The sequence below is a fragment of the Alosa alosa genome, chromosome 24 (genome assembly GCF_017589495.1).
Source record: "Alosa alosa isolate M-15738 ecotype Scorff River chromosome 24, AALO_Geno_1.1, whole genome shotgun sequence".
NCBI classification, from domain to species: domain Eukaryota; kingdom Metazoa; phylum Chordata; class Actinopteri; order Clupeiformes; family Clupeidae; genus Alosa; species Alosa alosa.
In genome coordinates, this window is record NC_063212.1 from 9,316,060 (window position 1) to 9,336,056 (window position 19,997).

General features: G+C 44.8%; 1 protein-coding gene and 1 long non-coding RNA gene across 4 annotated transcripts; one reads left to right on the top strand and one right to left on the bottom strand.

The window, feature by feature from the left end:
* Window positions 1-6,315: 6,315 nt before the first annotated feature.
* On the bottom strand, window positions 6,316-8,400 carry LOC125289835. Its single transcript, XR_007192704.1, has 5 exons — window positions 7,736-8,400; window positions 6,976-7,093; window positions 6,732-6,864; window positions 6,437-6,491; window positions 6,316-6,329 (listed from the first exon to the last, which is right to left on the bottom strand). It is a non-coding gene; the product is annotated as an uncharacterized LOC125289835 (long non-coding RNA).
* A 69-nt stretch (window positions 8,401-8,469) lies between these two features.
* Window positions 8,470-19,419, top strand: LOC125289834. Of its 3 annotated transcripts, none has more exons than XM_048236896.1 (10): window positions 8,470-8,863; window positions 10,743-10,935; window positions 12,423-12,483; window positions 13,208-13,343; window positions 13,538-13,715; window positions 14,306-14,568; window positions 15,668-15,841; window positions 16,390-16,668; window positions 18,676-18,963; window positions 19,273-19,419. In XM_048236896.1, exons 2-10 carry the CDS (start codon window positions 10,854-10,856, stop codon window positions 19,288-19,290), a joined length of 1,479 nt encoding a protein of 492 aa, XP_048092853.1. In that variant the 5' UTR covers window positions 8,470-8,863; window positions 10,743-10,853; the 3' UTR covers window positions 19,291-19,419. The 3 variants fall into 3 exon arrangements, with proteins under 3 accessions (XP_048092853.1, XP_048092854.1, XP_048092855.1); XM_048236897.1 differs by having other exon boundaries at window positions 8,471-8,863; window positions 10,743-10,946; XM_048236898.1 differs by lacking the exons at window positions 8,470-8,863; window positions 10,743-10,935; window positions 12,423-12,483 and having other exon boundaries at window positions 13,212-13,402.
* The last annotated feature ends 578 nt before the right edge of the window (window positions 19,420-19,997 follow it).

Genomic DNA, 19,997 nt, shown 5'->3' on the forward strand with positions numbered 1-19,997 from the left:
AGCGTGCAGGGTGCTCAGTACTTCACCACGGAGTGAGGGTGGTATGACTACCCTATCCTTGTACAGGACCACCCCATCAGCTGATGTGATGTCCTCGCGGTACTGATAGAAGCCACGAGTCGCCACCGGCATACCAGCCCTTGATTCGGTGAAGCCGTCTGCTGCCATCTCCTCCAACGCGCGCATATCGTCGTTGCTGCTCATGGCCTCCCTGACGCGGTCCCATGTCACGGACTGCAGCGATTCAAGCCACGCAGCGCACCAGGCCAGGTCGCCCTCCTCAACGTCATCGTCCACCGGCCCTGCCGTATGAGAGACAGCACATCAGCGTGTGCGTTGGGTGAGAGGTGGGTCACCATGGCGGCATTGTTGTCTGGGAGATCCATGTCCGACGGGCACGGCGTGCTGACCGGCCTGCGCGACATGGCGTCTGCAGCCCTGTTCTTCATCCCGGGGACATGTATGATGCGGAAACGATAGTGCAGGGTCTTCTTCTTGAGGTTCCTGAGACGGGGGTTGGGTATGTCGTCGAGTGCTCTGTCACCAAGGAGTTTGAGCAATGGCTTGTGGTCGACTGCCACGATCTGGTCCTTGCAGCCCAACACGAAGTAGCGTGCTTTGTCTAATGCATCAGCGACTGTGAGCGCCTCGCCCTCTACGGGCGCGTATCTGGACTCGGCCGCATGTGTGAACCAGCTGCCAACCAGGGTCACCTTCCATCCATCAGTGCAGCAGAAGGGCCTGACCGGCGTGCACTGACAGTGCTTCTGGAACAGCCAGAAGCCGACGCCTTCTTTTGACCAGTCCGTGGCGAGGCATGTTGGCTTGGACTGGTCAAAGATGCGGACGCCAAGCTCGATCTCCTGGACGATCTTCTCCTTTGATTCACAGAAAACGTCCTCCAATTCCGGAGACCACTCGAAGCGTACCCCATGCAGTAGGAGTTTCCGGAACGGTTGCATGCTGAAGGCGTAGGCCACCTGGTTGACCAGTCCGAACCAGGACCTGACGTCGGTGACTTTGCGCGGTCGTGGGAAGTCTCCGATAGCCTCCAGGTAACGGCGCTGCATGGTGATTGTGAAGCCTGCAAAGTCCACCGTGGGTGCGGCGAAGACGAATTTATCCGGGTTGAGGATGATGCCATTTCTGCCACAAACGTCCAGCCATTGTGCCGCCTGGAAGTAGCTCTCTTCAATTGTATCAGCCCACAGGAGTGTGTCGTCCACACACTTGGTCTGTTGCCGATGTCCGCAACCACCTCATCATAGCGTCGTGAGTAACCGTCTCCCGACGCCATGTACCCTTGTGGCGCTGAAAGGTACCAGTAGCGCCCCCCCATGGGGTGATGAACGTCGTCTTGTGGCGGTCATCTTCATGCAGTGGGACGCTGTGGTAGCCATTCCAGGCGTCGAATACAGTCTTGCGTTTCCCACTGGGCACCTGTCTCGCCTGGTGGAAGGGGGATTGCGTGTGGTGGGTCTCACGGAGCGCATGCTTGTTCAGGGCTTGGAAGTCGACGGTGTGTCGTGGCTTGCCATTCTTTTTTGCACATATCACCATGCGGTGACACCACGTCACTGGCGTGCCAATGGGCACTTCTTCTAAGGCCGGCTTTCACCTCACTTTGCCAGTGTATGGCGACCGGAATGGGGGTGTGGCAGGCAACTGGCGTCGCATTCTCATCGAGCGTGAGACGAAGCGGTGGACCAGACATCCTCGGCAAGGGGCTGGTGGGGGCATGTATTGAATGTGCTCTGAGCGTATAGTCCAAGTAAGTGTTTCCGTAGAGCTTCCCTGTTAGCCTCCGTGGCCTGGTTGGAGGTTCCGCACGCCGCGGGCAGTCACATGGGTCTGTGCTCGCGAGGTTGACCTCCCCGAGTGTTGGGAACCTGTCTGAGATCATGCCCAGGTCCACACAGGCTGTACGAGACAGGAATATACGGTCTGAGGTGTCAGTCACGTACGCGATCTGGCGTGTCTCCAATCTTCGGGCGTCGCTGCTGTTGCCGGCAAACCTGACGACGGTGGCCCTAAGAATCCTGCCTCGCCGCAGTAGATGCACGTCCCCTTGGCCTTAACCTTGGATTTCTCCGCTCTGGCACGGACGTCCTGCTGCTTCCCTCGTTGATATGAGCTGCTAATAGTGTCTGCGCTCTGAGGGTCAGGCAGGCGTGACGCTGAGCGCTTTCCCGACTCTTTGGCTTCGATGTACTCTATCATGTCCTTTAGTGGCATATCCTGATTCTTTTCGCCAAGCAGATCGAGCTGTATTTCTTGGTCTGCTATGCCGCGGGTGATCACATCGCACAGTATTTCCTCTGTGAAGTCATTGACTTGGTCACACCCCTCCTTAGTGCATATCATTTCGTATTTACACGTGCCTGCCTGCAAGCGTGAAATGATCGGATGGGTTCTTTGTGTCCCTGTCGCATGTTAGATAGGGCCACTCAAGCTACCATTGTGTTCTCTGCACGGACAGCGAGCGCCCTCATGGCAGAGAGAATGTCCTTTTCATCACTGTCCACTAGGCTTTTGCCTGCAGCATGGGTGAGGTCTTTTCTCAGATCCTCCTCACAGCACTCTAGCAGTTGTGTGACAACATCAGGGGCCTGTACTACGAAGGGAGCTTAACCTACCCAGATGTAACCCAGGGTTACTTTGTTAAACCGGGGTTGACAAAGTGGTGTTAATCGGTACTACGACGCTGATTATGAAGTTGATTTGTTGAGCCGGGGTTAACCACTGTCTATGGGTGTTACTAGACACCTATACACGGGTTTCCCGTTTACCAACAAAACTAGATGCGCGCGCAGCCGTGGGGCAGAAGACGCTTGGTGGCCGTCCACAACGTTATAAACTTAACCTAAATAGGTTAACCTAAATAGTCGGCTGCTGTAAGCTACAATCAGATTTTTTGTATACCCCTGTTGTCTCAATGATAATAACATCTTATTTCAGACTATATTTCAAAGTTTGCCGTCCATTTGCATTATTAATATAACATCGTATTTTGTCATTTTTGGCGAAGACATGCATTCCGTTAGGGATATTGAACATATTTAACATTCTCTAACCATCGGTGCAGTTTTCAGTACAAAAACTCATTTTATTCTTTTGCTCTTTTGCATTGCTCTATGCTGTTCTATGGTGCTTTCTGCCTCTTGGTTGTGCACGCATGTTTTCGTGACGTTACATAGAAATCCATGTATAGGAACACATAGTAAAAAATTTTGGTAAGAAATTTTTTTGCAGATTGGTGAAAAAAAAAGCCTAACTTTCCCTAACTAAAGCTGCTGAATGCTTCTTTTGCGCAATGAAAGTAAAAAAAAAAAAAAAAAAAAACTATAGCCGAATTATTCAAAACTCTTATTTTGTTGTCATGGCCTATTGCCTACATATCCACATTATCTGATTATCTGATTATGTTTTGAATAAGTTAGGCCTAAACACTAATGTAGGCCTAGGCATATGAAAGATAAATTCAAGAAAATTGCTCTTTCTCAGCTAGAGATCCTCCAGGATATGAAAGATAAATTCAAGAAAATTGCTTTCTCAGCTGGAGATCCTCCAGGAACCTTGATTGAATTGGGTTCTTTGAGGAACCTCCTCAGCTAGAGATCCTCCAGGATATGAAAGATAAATTCAAGAAAATTGCTTTCTCAGCTGGAGATCCTCCAGGAACCTTGATTGAATTGGGTTCTTTGAGGAACCTCCTTTCAAACAGAAAAATCGTTAAAGATGCCCTGACACATATTTTATTACTTTGTGGTAATGTCTGAAGTTCTACCATGGACATTTTTTGTGGAAAACATGCTTTGGTTACCTTGTTTCAAGCCATTTTAGCGTGGTATTGAAAGCCTGCATGAAGACTCAGCTCGATTTGCTCCAGTTCTCATTAATATTCAACGAGCTAAGCTGCTTGACTCTGATTGGCTAACCGCTAGTAGGTTTCGTCCATAACATGACAGGCGTTATCAACAAATTTTAGCTCCATGGCATGAACTTAGCTTGGCTAGCGAGTGCTAGCATTGTCCAAATGTGAATAAATAAAACCTGCTAAGATAGCGAGTTCATTAAACCTGTATAACATAGCACTTCCTTGAGTTGACAATTATGTTTTACTTACAGGCACTGGTCGTAGACTGCAATGGTAGCCTACTGATCCAGGCTTCAACAGCAACCTTTTCGCAAAGCCTGTGGCATTGTTCCAAAAAAATAAACTGAAGCCATTTGATCCTTAAGTCTGGGTTCTTGGGCAAAATGCATTGTTGAATTTGTGCATTGCGCACAAGTCCGTTGATTCAGCAATCCTTGCATAGGCCTACGAAAACTGTCACAGAGAAAAACAAATTTTGTGGGCATGGTCTCAACTGGGCGAGCTCATGAATAGTAATGAGCTCATCAATTCCACGTCAATCTGAAAAGCTTTTGCAATTGGCCTAATTTCTCCGCTTTTTCTTTTCAGTGGCTAGAGCTGACAGAGGAGGTAGCTGTTCATTTTCACATTCACGACATAGCACAAACACATATGGACCTAACATGTTTAAAAAAATACAAGTAAAAACGGTTTTGTATGGCAGGGCACCTTTAATCTCTAAGAGCATCAAGGCACGTTCTCAGAAGACCCCCTGGGTCTTGGAGTAACATTGAGATTCTTCAAGGAACTATCCAATTTTTACAGTGCACATAGACCTCTCCAGAATAAGTCCCGCCTCCGTAACTTCCGTATCCATCCAACTTCCGGGCGTCGATTGTCTATGGGAAATAACAGGGAAAGGCGTTTAAAAAAATATCATACCGGTAAAACATCTGTAAGTAGCAGAAGTACTTCTGAAATCTGGTGGGCAGATTGGGCCAATCTGCCCAGCTTTTTCTACTTTGTCACCTACAGAGTTTGACAGGTACGATCTTTCAAAACGCCATGTTATTTCCCCATAGACATTTGACGACCGAAGGTTGGATGGATAAGGAAGTTAGGAGGCGGGACTTATTCTGGAGAGGTCTATTCTCTCCGCAAAAATAACTCACGCTTGTCTCCATCTCCTACAATTTGGATTTCTTTGGAACGTCACGAAAACATGCATGCGCAACCAAGAGGCAGAAAGCACCATAGAACAGCATAGAGCAATGCAAAAGAGCAAAAGAATAAAATGAGTTTTTGTGCTGAAAACTGCACCAATTCGAAATCACGATGGTTAGATAATGTTAAACTTTGGGATTCAAAACTTTGAAATATATTCTGAAATGAGATGTTATTATCATTGAGACAACAGGGCCCAGATAGCAAAATTTGACCGGCCCACCTCTGGCCCACTACCTTGCCTCAGGGTTTTGTGAGTGTTGGCCCAGTTCTGGCTGGGCCTCCGGCCCAACAATGGCCCAATTACTGATAACTGACACAAAGAATTTCCTCTGGCCCAGATGTGGCCCACACACTGCAAAATGACTCTCATTGTTTCTGTTGGCCCAGGTCTGGCCCACACACTGTAAAATGACTCTTATTGGAACTGTTGGCCCAGGTGTGGCCCACACACTGTGAAATGACTCTTTATTGTTTCTGTTGGCCCAGGTGTGGCCCACACACTGTGAAATGACTGTCATGCATTCTGTTGGCCCAGGTCTGGCCCACACACTATATAACTGAGTGTTGGCTGAGTGTCGGCTGGGCCTCTGGGCCTGTACTGGCCCACACACTATAAAACTGATCTGACTGAGTGTTGGCTGAATGTCGGCTGGGTCCCCGGGCCACATGTGGCCCATTAACTACCAAAAGTACTTGAAAATAAACACAAATCCAGAACTAGTAATTAAAAGCACAAGCTACTTTTATTAACAAGTTTGACAAACACAACCTTGCAAATAAAACAAACATTTAAAAATTATACAAGCTTTTACATATATACACTTTAGAAATTAAACAAGTTAAAATATACAATCTACTTTTATCTACAACAATCGACTTCTTTCATATACAAAAACACAAACAATTAAACATTTTAAAACTGTATAATGATTCAAAGAAATAAATGATTCTAAATTAACATTAAACATTTACAGAAATATTCTATCTCTCTCCCTCACTCACTCACTCTAAAAAGAGTAATTCCATTGTCAGTAGTTGTGGGTTGTGAGTTAAGTGTTAAGTGCTTTAAATTCTGTATTTTTTGTACCATGTACCATGACTTACCCAGCTACATACATGCACACATACTCACTCTCAAAGTATTTTTCAATAGCAGCAACCTTTGCCACCTGCCTTCTCTTTCTGTTGCAGCTTCATTGTTGCCTCCACCAGTTTCAGCAGCACTACCAGCCGGGGTGTCTCCAAACTGCATTTAGGTATAAAAAGAATATTATAAGATCATTATGAGGTCTAAAGCAAGATTTCAACATGTCATCTGTCAGAAGTTCTGTCTGTCCACTCAAATATACTTACAGATAGCCACCTCAGCTCTCTGTGGGGGTTGATCAAAGAGTTCTTTCCATCCATCCTTCAATTTGAGATGCATGGACAGCATGTCATTTCAAAAGAAAAGAAAAAAATAATTAAACTATGTATCCTTTACTGTCTGACAAAATATTACTAAAGCCCAGTCTTGCCATTCTGCTGTCTTGGTAACACCTCCCTGGTAGTTATTTTGGGCAACATTGACATTGTGTGATTGTTAAATGCTGATATATTACCAATGACAATCACCAAGAGCAAGACATATTTGTCAACACATACAGACCTGAAGCACTTGTGGACTTCCTTCACAAGAGCCTTGTGGGTGCTCCAGTTGGTTGGCCATGTTTTCAACAGCGCATGTTTCCTGCCCACTCCTGTTCTTTGCTGACATAATGGATGAGGCAAACCAAAAGCATCTAAAAATGACACATCACAAAACACAGGCCTAGATGAAAGCTGATTCCTATGATTTGGCTCATCTAAACAAAAACGTATTACTTATTCTATTAAATCAATGTACAACTTACCAAGAGCTCTTCAGGTCTCCTGTTTTTCCAACACAAGAAATGGTTCACACATTTATACACAGGTAGCTTCTTCATCCAAAGGAGTGCAGGCAGGTCTCTGGTCAGTGTGGCCTGGATTCTGAGGTGTACATTTAAAAAAAGTCACAGTAACGTTAGGTTAATGGAAGTATATGTGCTCAAAATGATTACATGATCATAAAACAACCCCTCAGTACAAAATACAGAACGACCTTAAAATACAGATTTTGATGAGCTTTACATGACCAGGACAGGACCCACCCTGCTACCATCTCTCTCTCTCTCTCTCTCTCTCTCTCTCTCTCACACACACACTCTCTTAAGGCATACAGTCTCAGTCCTGCCTGCCTAGTGCCTGAAGTTGGATAGATAACGATGAAATGCCCAATTACCAATCGCTATATTCTAAGTCATGCAATACTGGTTAACTGTTAAGCTATTTCTAAAATGATTAGATCACACTTTTCTTTGAAAACCACATAATTATGCAAGTATAGCTAACGTTACAGCACTGAACGTTTTTGACCACCAACACTGACGTTAAAGGTAGCAGCTAATTAGACCAACAAAGTAGGCTAAGAAATCATAACGTATGTTACCGCTAGCTTCGTCATCGTCAAGGGGGTTAGATTGAAACACCCATTTTTGTTATGCTACTTGTTAAACTTTGTCTGCAATAATAAGCCTACGTACATTCATAATGATTTACATGCAATAACAGGTAAAGTTGCATGTTACTTACCACAGGCAGTGTCCAAAACGAGACAGTTTCGCGCCGTCCTGCTGGTTTCAAACTGAACAGTTGCTCTGCTCGTGGCTCTTCCACATGTAATGGGCCGACAGTCACTTCACAGAATTGGGCCATGTACGTTTAGCGTCCGGCTGTCGCTAAATGTTTCATTTTTGCCGCCAACAGCCTCGATACTGATCAGTGTTCGTTCCTGAAGTATCGGGCCACACACTGTATGAAATCCGTCTGCCGAGATTGATTCGAAAACTGGCAGTAGCCCATCAAACCCCAATCGGGCCAAATAAGACACTCAGTAATCAGCCCAACTACTGCGTGTCAGTGTCGGCCCATTCAAGGGGACAGTGCCTCAGCCGACCTGAAACTCCGCCGACAGTGGCAGCACTCAGCCAGGATCGGGCCGACTGTGTTTACTGTGCTTCAGCCGACTCGGACCTCAGCCGACACTGCCAGCACTCAGACAGAATCGGGCCGACTATGCTTGCTATCTGGGGGGTATACAAAAAAATCCGATTGTAGCTTACAACAGCCGACTATTTAGGTTTATAACTTGTGGACGGCGACGGCCACCAAGCGTCTTCTGCGCGCGCATCTAGTTTTGTTGGTAAACGGGAAACCCGTGTATGCATGAACGTGTTTTCGGGATGACAGGGTCGATGTCGTCACACCGCAGTGCCTTCTGGTAGATTCGCCATATTGGAAGCTCGCTGTTGTTTTGATAGTCTGAAGTACTTTTTGCGGTCAGCCTGCTGCCAGTGGTGTAGTTCATCAACGCTACAGACAGACGCACTCTCCCTGTCTGTCTGTCCGCTCTTTTTCTCCCTCTCTCTCTCTCTCTCTCTCTCTCACACACACACATCCACACTCCTCCGATGGAGGTAATATGTGTGTGGAGTGTGCTAATGGTGTTGTGTCCCTACGTGCAGCAGGGCTCCACATGACTATTATTGTGGGACAAGAAAAGTATTTTACTGTTTAGCTTTTTGGCGCGAAAATTACAGAAGCTAGGTTGCAAACCTAACCAAGAGTGGTCGAATATGACTTGGCTGACAGCTGATTCAGACACCAATGCAGTCTATGATTCCGACACCAATTCCGAGTGGTCCTAACATTTTCATTCTGGTAAGTTAATCAAAGTGCATTTAAGTTTTAGGTTACATCCTCTGTTTCTATCATTCATTCTGCTTCTAACACACAGACACCCCAAGGCTTGCACGAAGTTAACTTGATCGTTCTGCCTGATTACTGGGTTTTATTTTGGGTAACTTGGATGTTCTTGGGAGACCGTTGGGGATAAACATTTGCAGATCATCACAAAGTAGTTCGTTTTACCTTATTGACTGCAGATGCAACTCTGATTCTACAAATAAAACCTGTATGAGACCTGTATGAGAGGAGGTATGGCACCTCTGATGTTCGCCTACAGGCTGCAATCTTTAGCAATCTTTGCCCATACGTGAGATTCTCCGTTTCCATGGGTGGAGTTTAACTTAGCGTGAATATTTGTGAACAAAGGTTGTTGTGTGCTAGCTAGGCACCCATAGCTGAAGCGTGAATCAAATGGAACTGAAAATGTTAGCGAGAAGTTAGAAGACCAGGGCCTTTTAACACGTGTTTGGATGTTGTCATGAGTTATTAAGGGAAAACATTAGGCTACCATTTCGTCGTCGAGTACATTTAGATGTGGCGTCAATGTTGTGATCTTGTGTAACAGCCAGTCAAGCAAAACGTCATCAGACTAATCAGTGGTAGTATCTGAGGTCGCTTGACCATTTGGCACCTCAGTAGGCTGTAATGGTATAGTCTACTTTTTTTTTTATTTGTATCGTTTTTATTGTAGCCTTGCCTCTGCATAAGTAGTGACATGTAGGCCCATGTTGCCGCCGGGGCTAACATCAGATTGACCCACTGTATATCAACACACATGTCTGTGTAATAAACTAGCCTATGTTATCACTTATTATGTTTTCTTTTGTGTTCCTTGTCATATTGTATTTGTGTGCCAATTTAGCAAATTAAGAATAGCAAACACAGGCCTACCAGTGTGTATGTCCTAACTGAAAAAATTGCATCCTGTTATTTCCCCCTATGCACAGGTGTGATATGTTATTCTGAGACACAATCTATAGCAATTACTACATATAACTAAACACACAAAAAGTTGTGAAAACTATTTATTGTCGGTTATTTACAGCCAGGCTAATAAACTGTTTGCATTCAGTGGTAGGCCTACCAGCCCTGGCAACAGTCACATTTCACACATCAAAGTTGTATGCTAAAAAACAATCTTATCATACCAAAGTACCCACATAAACTGCAGAAAGACAGGGCACCCAATTTCTGCTCTTTGAAGGCTGATTACCCAAACTTTATTTTTCATATCCTTACCCTTGCACACAAGACTCTGTGCCACTGGGTGCCCTGTCTTTCTGCAGTTTATTATTTTCAGTGCCCAACTAACAGCAATTTTAATTTTACATTGTAAGAGGAAGTTATCCAAAACAATATCAACATTTTAGAGTGGCCCAGCCAGAGTTCAGACCTCAATCCGTCAAAAATAGTGAGGACAAGGCCAGAGTGATGGCAAAGAATCGTTCCTACCTAAAAACCTGGATTGCTGCTAAAAAGATGCGGTCTAGAATAATTGTGGAGACATGGAGAGGTTTGGTAGATATTATAAGAACCATTTTAAGAGTTGTGATGTGGCAAATAAAGATGTTTCCATTGATTATTTAAAAAGGGTATGAATAATTTTGGACACACCATTTTTCCATTAAAAAAAATAGATGAAAGCGTTTCTGATTTCATGTTTCTACCACATTGTTTTGCAACCTTTTGGCATGTGAGAGTGTCATTTTCAGTCAAACATATTGATAAAGAGAAAATCAACATTAAATCAATGTTTGCCAGGGGTATGAATAATTTTGTTCTTAACTGTACTTTGTGAGATTTTTGCTTTAGCCAGGATGTTATTAACCCTATTGATTGGTTGTGTTCCCAGGTAAACCAGCATATGAAATGTCCAGACCCGGGCACCGTCTGTAAATTTTGGTCAGAGTGAGACCAAGCCCAGGCAAATATAAAACGGCGCGGGACAAAGAGTACGCCAGCGATGGATGAGACTGCAGTGGATGACGACACTCAAAGACAAACAGCACCAACGCTACTAGAGGAGGATGGAGAAGAAGCGTCAGGTAGAACTGAGGTTTGCGAGCCCGCTCACAAGAGATCAATGATGGAAAACAAGTTGTGTGGGTGTAGGTGTGCTGAAATAAACCGCCTGATGGAAGGGGACAGGGCCCTGAAGTGTGAGCTGACCAGTGACCACCCAGTTCTCCAAGAACTCTGGTTCCGGAAGTAAACTTCCCATTCATTTTGAGATGAGATTCATTGAGAATTCAGACAATCTTTATGTAAAGAGTTTTAAGCCTGGAACAAGGTCAGCCAGTTATATGAATTGTGCCCATAAAGCACTTGAATTTGTGCAGAAACAATAGCAGGAAAATGGAAAAAAGGCAAAGGCACAACAAGGCTCTGTAGATATTTTTTTTCAAGTGACAACTACTTATACAACAATTATAGTTTTTCCAACTTAACAATAGTTTACTGCGCTTCCTCTTGAAATAAAGGCAAAAAGTTGACTAACTTTCTACTGTTTGCATTGAGCATGGTTGGCTTCTAATCAAATTCTCAATGGAAAAAATGAATGAGGTTTCTACTTATGGAACCGGAGTGGGCAGTCACTGTTTAACTTTATGGGTATGACCTCAGCCCATCTACAGAGAGCCTGTTCACTTCCTATTAATGCCATTGTACTGAGACTGGCTGCAGCATAGAGATCTTATAATGACCTAGACCAGCAAACTGGTCGTGTGCTGGCTCCCAGCAAGTTTGCTGAGGTGGGGGGCTCAGGAGAGTTTTGTCTATGGAGATTGAATTAAATTGGGCTGTGAAATCAATACCGGTGCCATTCTGTTTTGCTCCGCCTTTCCCTGCCACTGTGGAGGTGTTAACTGAACGAGTCATGTGGCTCTTGGAACTCTATTGACCGAAGATGAACCCGTTCAATTTCAGTGCAGATACAGATGCTGAGTTTTTATATCACTTATTCAGGTCTGCAGCTATTGATTGTTTTAGTAACTGAGCATTCTACAGATGAATTCATTATTATTGGAGTAATCAGGTGAAATTTGTTTTGCTTTGCTAAAGATAATGATAAATATACACAAGAGAAGACCTTTTCTTTTTTAGAAACAAACATTTTTATTGCTTAAATTATACACAATAACTTATGATAAAAGTAAACTAATTTAGTCTATTCAACTCCCATATTCAATGGTTTTGAAGTAAAACATTTCTAAATGGCAAAACACATTGGGAGTGGATGCATATGGCTCACAATAGAGTCTCAAACACTTGATGCGCTAGGTTATGTATGTTATTATACTCTGTTATTGTATAGGATGAGTGACTAAAGTAAAAGTTGATGAAAATAATATATTTAACATAAATAATATTTGTGATCTTGTGGCATGGCAATTGTCCAGCTAACAGGAATTTTTCTCATGTTTTTATCAACACAACTTTCAGGAAAACTGTTTCAGAAGTAAGTCAGTTGCTGTTGATTTTGTGATGCAAAAGTCTTTATTTCTGAAAAACCTTTGTGTTTGTATACTAACAGGTAATGACGTTTCCAATGTGGAGGATGTACAGACTCGTGGCATTCAGCAGCGACCAATGAGGTATTTACATCCCAATATTGTAAATGTAAATTGTAACAATGTAAATATAAATGCAGGCTGCAGGCTACTAGGCCAAGTACTAGGCCACAAACTCGTATACGTGTATCCCATCCATGAATTAGTGAACATAAAGTGAGGTGAAGCACACACTAACCCGGAGCAGTGAGCTGCCTTGCTACAGCGGTGCTCGGGCAGCAGTGAGGGGGTTAGGTGCCTTGCTCAAGGGCACTTCAGCCGTGGATGTGGGCTTGGGAGAGCACTGCTCAACCACTTCCCCCACCCACATTGTTCCTACTGGTCGGGCATCGAACTGGTAACCCTTCGGTTACAAGCCTGAAGCCCTAACCAGTAGGCCACAGCTGCCCCCTATCCCACCAGTTGCATCCCCAAGGGAAGAATCTATTCTCTTTCAAAATGATATTCATTTGGCAGCCTCATCAAAGACATGCCAAGCTGATATGCATTTGTTTAGAATCACCAAATATTTTGGTTAAGATAAAGGATGTGTCAGATATATCTGACACTGAAGTTTACAAAATGACTTGCGAGGATGGCAAATTGTACTTTCCTACTTGAGAAAATTCTTACACACACACACACTCTCACTTACTCACTCACTCACTCTCTTTCACACACAAACACACACACACACCCCACTCCCTGTAGAAGTGTTAGCAGTGTGATGAACCTGTGTTGACACTCTCTGGGTCCTACTGACCTGCAGGTCTTCAAAGGATGTGGCAAAGAGGATTCAGTGGCGCGTGGTCCTGGGCGGACGGATCACAGACCACCCGCTGTGGAGCCCCTCCTCTAATGGTGTCCAGTGCAGCAAGAACTTCTCCCCAGACACGTTGGACCACGTAGGTCAAATCATTCCACTGAGAGATGACTCAACACAACTCGATTTGATACCAACAAGGTGGGATTCTGGTCTCACTTATTGATCGGTTTCACATGCTCCGCTTTGCTGTTTAACGCAGAGTTTGAATTCCTTTGTGATCTAATGGAAGTGTTTAGCTAATTTTCTCCTTCACACCGATTCATTTTTTCACAGATGAAGACTAATAGTTGTGAAGGAACAGAGAGGAAGTCTAACTTGGTCCAGACAAAGAGGAATCCTGAAGTGCCCAAGAACATTTCTAATGTAAAAATTAGACCAAAAAGACCACAGCAAAAAAGAAAGTGGCGTAGTGACGAGAACCAAAATGCAGAGGATGCAGAAGACCCTAAAGGTGAATCTCCCCATGAAAATGTGTACTGTGGAAATGGGGTTGAATTGGCAAGATGGATTTGGCTCTTATTTACCTTTGGTTGTGCCTCAATGTGCGCACCAGGCTTGTGTAAAATTCAGAATTTTAGAATTGCCCACTACTCAATTCATGAATTGAAATTTGAATTGAATTGGCTCCACCCCACAGGAAGTTGAATTGGAATTGGAATGACAGGAAGTGGAACTAAATTCATTGCAATTCAAAGAAATTCCACACAGTCACGCAACAGAAAGAATGTGTTGAATCTCACATACATTCAGTGTTGGGAAAGTTACTTTGGAAATGTAAATGGTTACTGTTATAAGTTACCCATTATAAATGCTGTTTGGATTACTTTATTTGGATTAATTTATCAAAGTAATGTAATGTATATGAATTTCTTTTAATTTAAATTCTACTTCCTTTAATTCAAATTCAAATTGTAATTCTAGATCCTGTTTTTGACTCATTGTCAATTCAATTCTGAAATTTACACAACCCAGATGTGCACATCATGTAGTGACCTCTCTCTCTCTCTCTCTCTCTCTCTCTGTCTCTTCGCTCTCCTCCAGACTCTCGCACTTGTCTGATGGATCATGCTCTGGCAGCAGAGCTGCTGGAACTGGTCAGCGGCACTGTGGCCAAGATCCAGAGGCACCAGCAGGCCAGCCGGGGGCTGCAGAATGACCACAGCTGCTTGTCCCTCCCCTCGGACCCGGCCCGACTCGCCGCTCTGGTCAACGGGTTGGTCAAGGACAAGCACCGTGATGAGGACGAAGTCCTGTCCTTACGCAGTAGGCTGAAGACCAAGGAACAGCAGCTGGAGGAAAACAAGGTGAACAGAAGCTTCTCAGGGTTTGATGTCGTTATGCTTTTTTAAGCTTACTTAAGTCAGGTGGTGAAGCTGGACTTTTTTGTGTAGTGATTTACAAAAGGATTACAAAATGATGTTTTCTAAACAAAGTTTAGGAGGCGCCATAGGGTTGATTGACAGCCATCACTCATCCTTACTCCCTCCTTACTGCCCATTACATCACGCTAGAGATAGATAGATAGATAGATACTTTATTGATCCCCAGGGGAAATTCAAGAAGGAGGTGCAAAGCCTTCCATTTCTTCCCCTGGTCCTCCATTTCACGATCAGCTCTAAGCTCAAAATTACCCCTAATCCATAGAGGGTGTCAGCGGAAATCACTCGGAAATCACTCGCATGTGATCCCCCACTATTGGCATCCCAGGACCATGGCCAGCTACCAAGCCAAACTTGCTATTCTTTGCATTCAGTCTAAGCAATCCAATGGATGAACTAGTGAAAGTGCTATTATGAATTGACAGTGGTCAAGACCGGTCTCTCTCTCTTCCATATGCATCCCTTGGTGTTTGTCTATCACTCTCTCGTTCACTCACTCCCAGTGGTTAAAGTGGGATTTGGCAGGTGGGGGAACCCTAAAATCCAGTGTCTGTGCAACGGGGAAAAATGACTCACCGTTGGACAACATATTGAGTATTGTGGTGTAGCAATACTTTTTGGACAAGAATTGCTAGCTTCTTGGTCACCTCTGTACACGCGAAAAATTAACTCACCGTTTATTTTAACAATATCATCACGCTATTTCATTGGTATGAAATAATATATTTATTATTAATTTATCTGAGGCGGCGGAACTGCGTTCCTCCCGATTCTCCCACAACTTTAACCCCTGCTTACTCCCCTCTCTGTCCCTTCACTTTTTCTCTTTTGTGTTAGCTTAGTGCATTTGGAGAAAGTGACCAAGTAGAAGACGAAAGCCGTCTTGCTGCTTCGTTTTCCATCAGAGGGTCTGATCGTTGTCTATCTGTGACATTGTCTAAAATGTTCTAATGCATCGTAGGTGTGTAGAGTGCAGTGATATAAATGTTTCAGTCCTGCCCCCGTCCCTCTCTCTCTCCGTCAGGCGAGGTTCGAGGAGCGCTACAGTGAGCTGGGCGCCAAGCTCTGCTCTCTGGACGTGCAGCTTAAGCGGGAGCGAGAGGAGAAGCGCCACCTGCAGGAGGAGCTGAAGGAGGCCAAAGCACAGCTGGTGTCCAGCAACAACACCATCCTCTTCCTCAGCAGCAAGCACAACCAGGTACGGCTGGGCTTCAGACTGCACGACTAACAAGTCTGAGCAGATGTCGAAAAGGAGGCTGTGACACATTTTGCAGACTGCTAACAGGGTCTTGTGATACAATAGGGACTGGAAGACTGAAAGCGCACCATAGACGACTAGGGTCACTGACATCTGATTTGAAGATTGCAGAGTCAAGTAGCGATTTGGATTTGGAGGTCCATTTTATTGGCTGGTGATGGGCATACACATTTTCTGATGGGACACATTCATTAGTTGAGTTGGTGATCATCATGTAGCAGATGAAGATAACTAGTTTTGGACAGGAACACAAAGCAAGTAGATAAAAATTATCTTGATATGAGTTTGATTATCTCTTCGTAATAGTTGACGTGTAGGAGACTTTGATAAGGTGGATTTGTTTTGTTTCGTTCAATGCTACCTACGCTGCTGCAAGTTCTAGCGCGTGGAGCATACATATGACGTGTCTCAGATCTTAGTGCATCTAGCTTTTATTCATGAATGCCCCCTGTCTCCCTCCTTATCTCTCCTACCCACTCTTCAAAAAGCCCGCTCCTCCTCGACCCAAGCCTACCTTCACTGCCCTCTCTGCCCGCGTGCTGAGCCGCGGCCCCGCTCAGTGGGTGCGCTTCTTCACGGGCTTCAGTTCCTACGCCCGCTTTCAGGCCTTCCTGGCCTTCCTGCAGAGTGGGGACAGCACCCTGCTGGTACAGAGCTCCCTCGGCATGGCCGCGGAAGGAGAGGAGAAGAAGGATGAGGAGGAGGAGGATGAGACCGAGGAGAGGAAGACTGAGAATGGACCATCAGACACGGATGGGATTGACCAGGCAAGGGCATGGATTTATGGGCATATTATGTCATATTCCATATTCCATTTGTTTCATTTGGTTTTATGCAACATAACATTTAATGTATACAAGGCTGAATGTGTTTGTCACTACATGTAATTTGTCGACTTGACTAGCTATTTGTAATTTACACCAGCTTTATTGAGATTGTAATTTGGCAGTTTCATTGGAAATCCTCAAGGTGTCTCCCTTTGCCTTGGTAACAATGGGCTTTTGTGTGAGACAGTGGCAAGTAGTAGCAGGAATAGAAAGGTCATTTCAGTTTCATTTACTAAATGTGCGTTATAGTAAAAGTAGACATATAAGTGGAACTATGTAACTCATGTGCCACTGCTTATCTCTTGATTTTTTCTTTCCCTTGCCTGTATGAATTCTTATTTTTTTTATATAGTCTCTATCTGTCTATGTATCTGTCTGCGTATCTATCTATCTATCTATTTATCTATCTATCTATCTATATACAGCGGGGAAAATAAATATTGAAGACATCAACTTTGTTTTCAGTAAGTATACTTCCAGTGAGGCTATTTGCATGAAATTTTCACCAGACATTAGTACTAACTTAGGTAATCCACACATATAAAAAATCCAAACATTAATGTTTATAAGTAGAGTTATGAGAAAAAAAGTGGAATGCCACAGGAAAAAAGCCTACTGAAATTTCTTAAATACTTTGTGGAAAACCCTTTATTTGTAATGAGAGCTTCAAGGCATTTCCTCTATGATGAAACTAATCAGTCGCAGTATTCAGGTGTGATTTTGGCCCATTCAACAGATAGTCTTTTAATATTGAAGATTCCAGGGGTCCCTCTTGTAAATCCCTCTGGTAACTTCCAAAACTGTTCAATTGGAACCTGAATTTCTTTCTCTGAAACCAATTGAGAGTTTCCTTTGCTGAATGCTTTGGATCATTGTCCTGCTGGAAGGTCTAGCCATGTCTCATTGTTCTGGTGGATGGGAAGATTCTCCCAGAAAAAATGGCTCCATTCATCATTTCTTCAACTGTATGAAGTCTGCCAGCCCCACACCGGGATGCCTCCACCTCCAAACTTCACTGTTGGTAGGGTATTTTTAGGGTGATGCACAGTGCCATTTCTCCTCCAAATATGGTGTGTAGTATGACATCCAAAGAGTTAAATTTTGCTCTCACCTGACCAGAATACATTCTCTCAGTATTTCATAGGCTTGTCCAAATGTTGTGTAGCAATCTTTCAATGAGCTTCGACATGTTTTTCTTCAGTAATAGAGTCATGTGGGGTGAGCGTGCATAGAGGCCATGGCGGTGGAGTGCATTACCTATGATTTTCTCTGTAACAATTGAACCTGCTGCCTCCAAGTCTTTCTGGAGTGGTCCTTGGCTCTTAGGCTACACTTCTGACTATCCTTCTGACTTCCTGGTCAGAAATCTTGTGAGGAGATCCTGTGCATGGCTGATTGATGATGCAGTGATGTTCCTTCCACTTGCAGATAATGGCTCCAATTCTGCTTACTGGATGATTCTGAAGTTTTGAAATGCATCTGTAACCAGTTCCATTGATATGTTTTGCAACAATAATGTTGCAAAAGTCTTGGAAGAGCTCTTTGCTTTTACCCATCATGACATGTTTCTTGTGTGACAGCTTGGCAACGAAAAACCTTTTTATAGCTCATCTATATGTACTAACCCAGCTTACATTAATTTGCACAGATAGGAGGGATAATTACTCTCTAACTATGTATAGATTCCAGCTCGTTCCTTGCCTTTGTGTACTGTTTTTTCTTAGTGTGTTCAATACTTTTTCCCTGTGCCATTCCACTTTTTTACTCATAACTCTACTTAGGGACATTAATGTTTTGGATTTTTTAATATGTGTGGATTACCTAAGTTAATACTAATGTCTGTAGAAAATTTTATGCGAATAACCTCTCTGGAAGTATACTTGTATGTTGACGTGTTCAATACTTATTTTCTCCGCTGTATAAAGTTTAATATATTTACCTTTGCAGGAGTCCACACCACCCACCCAGGGCGATGACCCCACACTCTTCCAAGAGGAGGAAGAGGATGAGGCCACAGCAGAATCTGTGCGCATGAATCTCATGGCCGAACTGCAGCAGCGGTCACTACCGTCCAAGCATGCTCTGGCCCCTGAGGACGAGCTGCTGATGGTGCTGGCGCGCCTGCGTCTGGGCATGCTGGTGCAGGACACGGGCTTCCGCTTCCAGGTGCCGGACTCCACCGCTGGCCGCGTCTGGGCCGACTTGATGGGCCTCATGCAGCGGCGCCTGCAACAGGTGGGTTCACAGCAGTGCTGAGCTTACATTTGATTTCCATTTAATAGTGGGGCTGACAAAAAAACACATCACCACCAGTCACAACCGACACACTGCCCATTTAAAACGGAAATACTCTGCCATGACGTGTACTGTTTGTTTTGTTTGAGATATGTCTGGTTGTAACAACATAAGAAACACCTACTGGACATGATGGTTGATTTTTTCATAAGTGTGGGTCATTCGGGTGTCTAATTGCATTCTGCCTCTCTGTAATTGATATGGATTGTGATATTCTTTGTGTCTGTCTCTGTCTCTCTCTTTCCTCAGGTCCCTGTGTCGCGGTAGCCACCTTTACATCAACCGGTTCCAGCCGCAGCACTCGCTCCACCTGGGCGCTGGCCGAGAGCTGGCCGTACTCGAGTGCACTGACCTCCTCTTCGATGCCATGTTTAGTGACCGCAAGGCCTTGGCGCAAGCTGAAAAGCAGCCTCACAGGGCTCGTGAACCCCCCAAGGCTCGCAAGACCCGCAAGCTCCGCAAGACCCGCAAGATGCGTAAGGCTCCCACTGCTGTGTCCGAGCCATCGTCGTCGTCCGAGCCTGGCCTCCGGCCGTACCGGTACCTGTGTCCGCAGCGGGGCTGTACTGTGGCCTCCCCCGAGGGTCACCTGGGGTTCTGCAGCGCCAGCCGGCTGCAGGACTGGGAGGACTGGGCCGCCGAACCCGAGGGACCCGAGCCGGACACCCTGCCCGCCCTCCCGCCGTACCTGGTGGGCGACGAGAGAGGGTTCGTGCCCGTGCCCGCCGACGGCACGCCGTGCCTGCAGGTACTGAGCGTCCGGTCGCTGACGAATAGAGTGCACACCTTCCGCTACCTGCGGATGGTCCACGTGCCGACCGAGGCTGCCATCGCTCAGTTGGACAGGGCCTGGGAGGTGTGTTGTTACTTGGCCTGTCTGCAGAGCAATCCAATGGGACTGAGATAGAGGCGGGACTTACGGCCATCATTCAGGGAGAGGGGCGGAGGAGCAGGGACAGAAAGGAACTGTGAAA

Excerpts from the sequence above, each read along its gene's own strand:
- LOC125289834 (XM_048236896.1), top strand. The coding sequence starts at position 10,854 with ATGGATGAGACTGCAGTGGATGACGACACTCAAAGACAAACAGCACCA. Across the intron at positions 13,716-14,305 it reads GGATGCAGAAGACCCTAAAG|ACTCTCGCACTTGTCTGATG; the intron begins GTGAATCTCCCC and ends GCTCTCCTCCAG. Across the intron at positions 16,669-18,675 it reads ACACGGATGGGATTGACCAG|GAGTCCACACCACCCACCCA; the intron begins GCAAGGGCATGG and ends TTACCTTTGCAG.